At 44.2% G+C, this 9,680-nt stretch overlaps 1 protein-coding gene across 1 annotated transcript; it reads right to left on the reverse strand.

Annotated features, from left to right (window-relative positions):
• On the reverse strand, nucleotides 1-1,722 carry LOC119565632 (serpin B10-like). Its single transcript, XM_043540199.1, is given in 2 exon segments — nucleotides 1-439; nucleotides 1,561-1,722. Coding segments are annotated over 2 exon segments (552 nt in total). The 5' UTR covers nucleotides 1,708-1,722; the 3' UTR covers nucleotides 1-34.
• Between the last annotated feature and the right edge of the window lie 7,958 nt (nucleotides 1,723-9,680).

Consider the following 9,680-nt stretch of genomic DNA (forward strand, 5'->3'; position numbering starts at 1 on the left):
GCAAGATCTTGTTTAGGAACAGAAATCTGAGTTTTTACGGGGAGCAGAATCTGCCAAAGAAGAGGATGGTGTTAGTTTTATTGTGCCTGATGAAGAAGAGGAAAGGGTGATCTGCTGCAAACTGAATGGCAGAAATGAGACTTCGTGCTGGCATAGAAGCCGCACTGGCAGCTGCAGCCTCAGTGCCTTCTTCATTGATCTCCACAAAGCACTTGTGAAAAACATTTGACAAAACCAGATCATTTTTCTCAGTCATCCCTCCGAAATCAGCTCGGTTCTGACTGAAGGCATCTCACATACCCATGCTGCTCAAAGTAGAGTTGAGGTCATAACTCTCTTCCATTTTGATCCTGGGCAGATACACGTCCACTTCAGTTTTCTCCATCATTTCTGAGCTGGTCCATCTGGATAATGTCTCATACGTCAAGTCTCTTTCTAGCTACAGTTAGTTAAAAAAGAGAGAATCAAAAATTACACAGTGAAAATGAAACTTCCTTAACATTGATGTCCTTCACAATCCTGAATGGAGAAACTATAGAGATGGTTTATAAATATAGTGAAGATCACTGAAAAGCTTCTGGCTAGTTTACAGGTGTCTTCTCAACTGTAAAGCAGCATGTTTTCTTACGGCAGGTTCGTGCAGTAACTGGAAGATTTCAGTGTTTAAAGCCAGAAGGGATGATCATTATCATCTAATCTGATGTCCTGCACATTGGAGGCCTCAGAATCATACCCACCCACTCCCGCAATAGGCCCATAACCTCTGGCTGAGTTACTGAAATCCTCAAATCTTGTTTTAAAGATTTCAAGCTACAGAGAATCCACCATTTACTGTAGTTCAAACTAGCAAGTGACCCATGCCCCACGCTGCAGAGGAAGGTGAAACCCCCCTGGGTCTCTGCCATGCTGACCTGAAGGAAAATTCCTTCCCGACCCCACCTTGTGAATACCTTCAGTGTTGACTATTTGTAGCATAGTAGCAGCAGAGTCCTGTTTTACATGATAGTAACCATATTGTATGTCTTTAGTCTTTGGCATTCTAGCATATCCATATGCAATGTATCAGAAAAGTATATTTGTTAATTAATTACATATATACTTAGTCACTTGGTTAGCTGAGTTATTCTTAGTTATATTTATCCTTATTTAAAATATTTATCGTATGAAAATACATTCAAAGATGTAGATATTTGTTTAGTATGAAGTGTTCCTATCTATTCTGGCTTTTTGTCAAGGGTTCCTGTAGTCTCTGGTTTTGCTTGGGCTGAAAGAACTGCCTTTCTTGCAGGATTTTGGGGTTTCTGCTTCTCGGACTGGATGACAGTAAGAAGTGCAAAAAAGTGTTGGGTCTATGAAAATCTTCTCATAGGTCAATAAAGGCTCAGGTTCTCTGAGTGTTAGACAAGGTTTGGGTCTATCCTTATTTTTTCCTGAGGCAGATCTTTTCACCTGTTCCTAATACAAGAATGTAGCATCACTTACCATCAGACAGCAGCCAGATAAACATCTGGGATATAAAAACAATTGAATTCCCCGTATTAATAGGATTAATTTCTTTACCATTTCTAGGCCAGTGATGTCATCGCTGATGTCATCTGGTAGCAGTATGAGCATGCTGAGGTCATTATTGACATATGGGAGCTCAACAATATGAGTGTGCACTGTTTGTATGTAGGTCCAATTAAATTTCCCTCTCTGGAACATCATCTGCACTGGCTTAGTTGTATTCTGCAACAAGGCCAAGGAGGACAAATGTCACTTTTAAACGATCAGGTGAAAACAATATACCGTAGTTAAGAATGAACATTAAATTTTCTTGTACTTATAACTTATACTACTTATATATAAGTTATATACTTATATATATTACTTATAACTTACTACTTATGACTAGTTAGGGTTACTAAAAAATGAAACTTCATAGAACCAATTTATTTGTCACTATTTATGCAGATATTTCAACCTCTCTGCTTTGACACTGAGGTTATGTCTACAAAGCAATTTAAGCCCAGGTCTGAGCCCAGGCTCAAGCCAACCCCATTTTGCGTCCACATGTCCACATGTGCGTCCTACAAATGTGCTATCCTAGGGCTAAGACCCAGGGTCCCAGGTTCCTGCAGGGCTGGAGGGCCCCAGCCAGTGTTAAGCTGAGACCTAGGGTCCGAGCCCTGTTGGTTTCTTCTGAGAGCAGGGCCCTGACCTAATTCGGTCAGGTCCCAGAAGTCCTCTGGATGTATCCCAGAGTTCCCAGCAGCAGAGGAGCAGGCAGCCAGAAGTGCCATTACTGCCTGGCTGAGCCCGTAACATCCACGCAGGGTTTCAGGCACTTAGCTCTGAAATTAATAACCAACCCACTAAAAATTACCTGCTTAAAAGTGCCAACTAGTTACATGGAGAAAAATCATCATCTTTCAATAAAGTGAAGCAGTTCATCTATCTGTGTAATGGGGAGAAAATTCATCTTTATGGTTGGTCTAGGACAACAAACCATACAAGAGCTAAATGCAAATATTTCAATTACATCTGCAAAAAGGTTTATTATCCTTTAAGATTTATTTCCCACTGACTCTTCATAGATATTCATATCAAGATTACAGGTATTCTTTTAATTTGCTTTTCTGGACTGGGCTGTATGTAAACATGAACAATCATAGATGAGTAAATGATTGATAACATATATAACTAAAAATATTTTGCTTCTCTGAAGATATAGCTTTATGATCCTAGTAAACTGTGTAATAACATGAATTCTCTTTTCTATTTGGCAGTAGTTGGCCCATATATATTGCCAAATAATATGTAAGACTTCTCTCTCTCTTGCCTTGTAGGAATACTTACAATTGATCAAAAAATATTACCACATAGAGCCATGAGCTGTTGATTTCTTGGGAGCAGCAGCAGAAGTCAGAAGAGAGATCAATTCCAGTGTTGAATGCCAGACTGAAGGTGAGCTCAGGACTGTTCTTTTACCATTCACAGAGAGACATCATGTATTTTTCCACCCTAAATTGTTTCTGAGGGGAGAGAAAAAACATTGATTCATTCTATTCTGCATTTGAACTGAAACACAAAATGGCTGCTGCCCCACTGCCCCGGTTGGAGGCAGGCAGATAACTACATTTGAAAGTTCAGTAACACCAAATCCAAAATGACATCTCCTTTCAGTTATAATACTACTCGCACCACAGGGGAAAACAGTGATGACTACTGCTTTCCAGTTGCACAAATATTTATGATAACAATTTAACCTTTATGTGTTTGAAGGCAATAAGATACCAGAGTGCTGGGCCTCATACAAATACCTACATAGCAAAATGTGTTTCATTTTGATGGGATTCCCTGCAATATGTTCAGGGGGTTCATTTTCTGATATATATAGTGTCATGAAACAGTCTGACAGAAAGGGTACACTCTGCTGAAATTACTCGGGGCGGGGGGGGGGTTGTAGGCCTTTTCTCCTCCAAAAATAGAAAGGGGTGAAGATGTTTCAGCACCAGCTTGAGGTTCTGCAGCTACTGTGATAAACTCTGAGGCCTGGTCTACACTACAGAGTTAGGTAGACAAGGTAGATGGAAGCTGCCTTAAGTCGACCTGTTAATGTATGCATCTACACTACCGGGTCCTTTATGCCGACCTAAGTCGCCTCTAATGTCGACTTCAGTCTTCTTTCTCTCTCCGTGGGAGGAATGTAGATTAAGACTATCAATCGGGGTCATTACTGACGAGAAGCAGCCTGAGTAGGACAAAGTCACTGAAGGATACCACAAAGTCCAACCCAATATGTTTGAGGATATTTCATCTCTTAAGACAGGAAGCTGCCTTACAAGTATGGTCTCAAATAGTACATTTTTCTTACATATATTCTCCAAAACTCAAATCTGGTATTTACTCCAAGCATAAAAGCTGCACAATGATATGACTGTCTCACTATTTCCTAAAGTTAAAATTCAGGTGCTATTGTCTGTCAACTCTGTTGATTAACTCACCAAGCTGGTGCTTGTCAGTGCCCTCTACTTCAAAGGAAACTGGGCAAAGAAATTTAAGGATGGATTTACAGAGGAACAACCTTTCAGAATGAACAAGGTATGTGACTAGGCCATGAAATTTCATATATGCTAGTGGGCTTGAACAGAAAGAAAAGCTGGAGAGAGACCTCAATCCCTCCATTTTCAAAAGCCTGCCAGTCTCTAAATCCTCAATGTGTCAGAGTTGTTTTAATTAAATCATAAGCATTCCCCTGCAGTATCTGCAATTTAAACACTGCCCTCAGTGCAACAAACAGAGGAACCGAAAATCTGTTCCTTACAATCTTAAATTAGATAAGTAAGGATAAATCTCTTGCTGTGAGATGGTACAACACAGCAAATAAGTGGGCCAAGCACTGAATTGTTGTTCCCCTCAGGGGGAAGAAAAAGATTTTTATTCTGTAATCCTCTTGTTAGTCTTCTCATAACAAAAGAATCCATTTGTTTAGATACTCCATAATGAACCCTGTTGCCAGCCATGGAACCTGAAGAGTCCAAGGTCCGAGGGCCAGATTATCAAGAGGTACCTACCTAAGCAGGATAGGTGCTCGGGGTGTAGAACGTAGGCTAGAAGGAAAGTGAGCTGCAATCTGATTTTATTTCTAAACTTTATTGCCCAAGAAATACACGGTATGTCAACAATCCGGGCAAACTTTACAACAGAAAGTTCTGGAAACTGGTGGGGAGGAGGGGTAAACATAGGTGGTGAAATATATTGGACGGTAAGAGTGGAGGATAGAAGGAAGCATAGCCAGAAGGAAGCACAGCTGTTTTATATTTCTAAATGTGTTTATTGCCTAAAAAACAGATCCAGAACCCAGCTGACGAGGCAAGTAATTTCTTGTCTCTCACAGGAATCTGAGGTAATGTAATATTGGTATTAGACATATTTAGGTTTCTTTGAAACGTCTTCTGAAGTAGTTAAACCCCAGCCAACAGGGCAGATTAAATGATAACATCCATGTCATGCAGTAAAATAGGGACTGCACATTTTCATCATAAGTTTAGTTTAGATTTCAGTTTTTAGAAAACAGAGTACAAGTACTATATACTTGCAGGGTTTAAGAAAAGATGTTGATATGGGACAAGATTAATCAATCTATGCTTTACCATAAGTTTATCTGATCGTTACCATTTGATGGCTCTGTGATTACACCTTCATATGGCCATTCCGTATATTATGCATTGTCTTTTTAATATAGGTTGTAAACCCTTGGGGAAGCACTGTACCTTTATATATTATACAGCATCTAGCACAACAGTGATGCCCAATAATAAAGAGAGTATAATAAGCCACCATGAATTTTACATGGCCTCACCATATGTCTAATTTAATTTCCATCTGATTCATAATGATGATCTGTTATTAAGCCAGCAATGCGGCTGTGTGGTTCTGACTTGGGTCTCAGTTACATTCAAATCGTCATTGAAAATCCCCATAATTTGTGGGGGCCAGAGTCATGGCTCTGTAGCCTCTGTCCCTCCCCACCTACATCTTCATAGGACAGGAGAATGCACCTGGGTGTTCAGGCCATGACCTCATCCCCATGCCTGCAGACAAGATGGGGACAGGTCTAAAGCAGTCATGCAGAATGATTTGGGGGCGGGGGGCTCTTAATCGCTCCTTTTGTCATCGCTTAATCGCTCCATGGCCACCTTAGACCCAGTCATAGAATAATAGGACTGGAAGGGACTTTGAGAGCTCATCTAGTCCAGTCCCCTGCACTCATGGCAGGACTAAGTATTATCTAGACCATTCCTGATGTCACAGTAAAGTGCTTAATAATTAGCTCTCTTATTCACAGGTGTTGCAGATCTGTATACAAAGGGTAATTGAAAACACAGTAAGTCCTGTTTGCAAATCCCAGGCAAAACAAGGCCAGTTAATGATATAATGATAGAGAGAGCCAGCATTAGCTCTGAAATTCATATTTGCCTTGAGCTGTATTTTTATAAAGTTTTTCCCTCCCAAAATATATATTTTCTTTTTTCCTTTCAGAGTGTTAAAATAGAAATTTAACCCCATCACATACTGTCCACAACATTCCATTTGGAACTAGGTCATTCTGTCTACATGACAGATGCCGGACCATTTAGGAGTCAGTCTGCTGGACATACATTGTACATTTAAAAGCACTAAAAGAGTTAATAAATTAATAATAACACTGCTCACAGAAGTAGAGGAAAATTGACATTTGGCCAAATCCTTCTCTCACTGACTTCACTGTGAGTGTGATCCAGCTGACTGACATGTTATCACCATAGACTGTAACAAATTTGTAAGAGATCTTACTGTCTGATGTGTAATAAACTTGAAGGTATACAAAAACGTCAACTATCTTTCATAAAATCCAAGGCAAAAGCATGTGAAATTCAGTCCTCACCAGAAACTCTCTAAACTAAACATTTATATTTAGTGAGACCATCCTTCCTCCCTAAGGGCCCATTTCAGTTTTTACTGATGTCAGAGGAAGGACTCTGGAGGAGGCATTAAACATTCTGCCAGTGCTCTCTGACAATGTTGGCATAGAGTTAGTGAATTGGCCTAGCCTCCCCAGCCAGTGAACTTGTCATCTTTGTCCATTTCATGACCAGCTGCTGTTTCTAGAGGGCTATACAGGTGTGTCATGTTGCTCATACTAACGTTTGTTCCTGTGCCTGATCTTTTGAAAATGTTTGTAAATTAGATTGTCTAACAGGTCTGATGAGCACAACTGATATGAAAACTTTCACCACCATGCCTCCTATCTGACTATAATGCGTATGGACATGTGATCTAAAACCTGCAGCATTCAAACAACAGTAATGTGTTGTTAATGTAATTACTAGTTGTAATTTGAACCCATTCCTAGATATCTGTTTCACCAATAAAGTAGAAAAAATAGGCTTTCATTTCAAGAATGCATTTTACCAAAGCTATTCCTGTTATTTACACAAATTCCAATGTGCTTTTAGCTGATATTTTACGCCAGGGATCGGCAACCTTTGGCACGCAGCCTGTCAGGGAAATCTGCTGGCAGGCTGGGACGGTTTGTTTACCTGAAGTGTCCACAGATTCGGCCGATTGCTGCTCCCACTGGCCGCGGTTTGCCGTTCCAGGCCAATGGGGGCTGTGGGAAGCAGCGTGGGCCAAGGGATGTGCTGGCCGCCGCTTCCCACAGCCCCCATTGGCCTGGAACGGCGAACCCGAGCCACTGAGAGCCACTAGGCGCTGTGATCCGCTGAACCTGTGGACGCTGCAGGTAAACAAACCGCCCCGGCCCGCCAGCAGATTTCCCTTACGGGCCGTGTGCCAGAGGTTGCCGATCCCTGCTTTAAGCCATAACTCTAGTGTATGACTTGCACTTAAAGCAATAAAAAAACCACACGCTGAGATTATGTATCTACTATTGAAATGGGTGATTTAGCTGATTATAGACAGTGGGGTTTTGGAGGAGGAGGGGTTGTCACTTGTCTGATATGATATTCCAAGCACTTTTAATAGTTTCCTTGTTACCATTCCAAAATGATAGTCACTTAACTAGGGTTGATTATGCCCAGTGCTTAATTTGTAATGAAAGAGGTGCCAGGGCTCAAGCAATTTTTTACATACATAACGGATGCAGCAAACCCAGAGGTGCCAGGGCTATGAACTGCCAAGCCTAGAGGTGTTGGGCTCAGCCCTGGCAAGACCTAGCACCAATTAAGCACTGATTACCCCCAGCTGAGACTTTTAGAAAGACCATTGTCTTTGTGTGCATCAGGTTGCACAGTGGTGTTTAAAATCATGTTATTTGCAATGTTCGGGAACACACTTGGCAAACGCATCTCCTTTTCCTAGTCTAGGCAGGGCCTTAGTGACTTGCTTCCATGAACCTGCCGGGAGCAGCATGTATGAAATTTACCCCGAACAGAACAACTCAAACCCGCTGGTGCAGGAAAGCAGCGACGGGCGGAGGCTGAAGGATTAAACGCCCCGTGGGGGGCTCCGGCCGCTTCCGGGAACAGGAGGGAGAGACGCCGGGGCTCAGCGGAGCTAACACAAGCCCGAGGCCACCTCCCCTTTGCCCAGCGCCACCGGAGCCGCTTCACTCGACCTGCGCTCAGCAGCGATCGACGCCGCCAGCCGCTCCCGCACCGGTACCGCAGCAGCCGCCCCTGGTTCCAGCCGCGGCCGGGCGCCCCCTGCCGCGGTGCCCGGGGGCCGCCCGCGTGTGGGGCGGGTGCTGCCGCGCTCGCTGCCCGGGGGGCGCTAGGAACCCGGAGCCGGGCGGCGGCGGCGGCGGGGGTAGGGCTGCGGGGCGGGGCCGGGGCTGCGACTTGTGTTTAGTTTCCAGCCTGGGGCTCGGGGTCGCTCGGGTCTGGCGGGCGGGCAGGAGACGCTGGGAGGCGGAGTCGGCCCCGGGCATCGGCCCCAGCGGGGTTGGCTCAAGCAGCCGAGGGCGGGGGGGTCCCGCTGGTGTCCGGTGAGTTTTGTTTCGTTTCTCTTGCAGTGACCGCTCCCGCTCGGGGCGCTGGGACAGCGTGTGCGGTGGGGGGTGAGAGCCAGGAAGCGAACCGTGACCCCCGCGTGTGATGGAAGCCGCCGCAGCCGGGGGGAGCGGCACCCTGTGCTCCTGGTGGGATGGGCGGGAGCGAGGGGGCAGCTCTGCCTGGGGGCGTATGGCGGGGACAGGGGAGGAGTCAGGCTCCTAGGAGACCAGACCCCGGAATCTTGACTCCACAACTCACAGTAGGCACCTGGGGGCCTTTCCCTGCCTTGAGAAGGTGGCTCAGCCTGTGGCTTCCTCCTCCCAGTAAGACCAGGTGGAGGAGGGGGGTTATTTAGCCTTATGGTGCCTCCTAACCCTGTGATTCTGTGCGCCTGGCGCTGGGTTTCTTAGTGCCAGCCAAGGACCCTTCCCTGGTTCCCTTGCCGGTGGGGTAGGACAGAGCTGGTGGGTGTGGTACACGCAGCACAGGTTGCTGGCTTGTAGGTGTCACGTATGGAGTGGGTCCTCTGGAAAGATTTAAATATGGGGATTGGAGTTGCTTTGCAGACTAATTCAAGAAGGGTGTTTCATGCATGGGAGAAGTGCCAACAAGAGACGATATTTGGTAGAAGAGGTTCTTTAATATAGCAGACAGAAACACGATGAGATCCTATAGCTGGAAGTTGAAGCTTGACAAATTCAAATGGAAAGTAAAGTGCACATTTTGAACAGGGAGGATAATTAATCATTGGAATAATCTCCCTAAAGACCTGATGGCTTCTCAATCACTTCACATTTTTAAATTAAGATTGGCTGTATTTCCAAAAGAGATGCTGTAGTTCAACCACAAGTTATGGGGTTGATGTTGCCCTGATGAACATGTGTGAAGTATCTTCACACGCTCATAAGGAGAGTGAAGCTATTGGGCTTATGCAGATAGTCATGAGAGACCATCGTGATCCTTAAAATCTGAGTCCTGTACAAATTTGATGTTTGCTAGCATTGGTAGAATGGAGGGAATGGGGCGGTTTGGGCACAGGATGTTGTTGGAATGAACAGACAAAGAAAGTAGACCAGTTATGCAGGGCCTTGAAGTCAAGAACAAGAAGTTTGAACGTAATGCAGTTTGGAAGGGGAGCAAGCCCTTTGATAAACAAATCCATCACATCTCCTAGTTTCCCATTTCTACTCCATAACTTTTTGT

The sequence above is a fragment of the Chelonia mydas genome, chromosome 2, assembly GCF_015237465.2.
Source record: "Chelonia mydas isolate rCheMyd1 chromosome 2, rCheMyd1.pri.v2, whole genome shotgun sequence".
Classification (NCBI taxonomy): Eukaryota; Metazoa; Chordata; order Testudines; family Cheloniidae; genus Chelonia; species Chelonia mydas.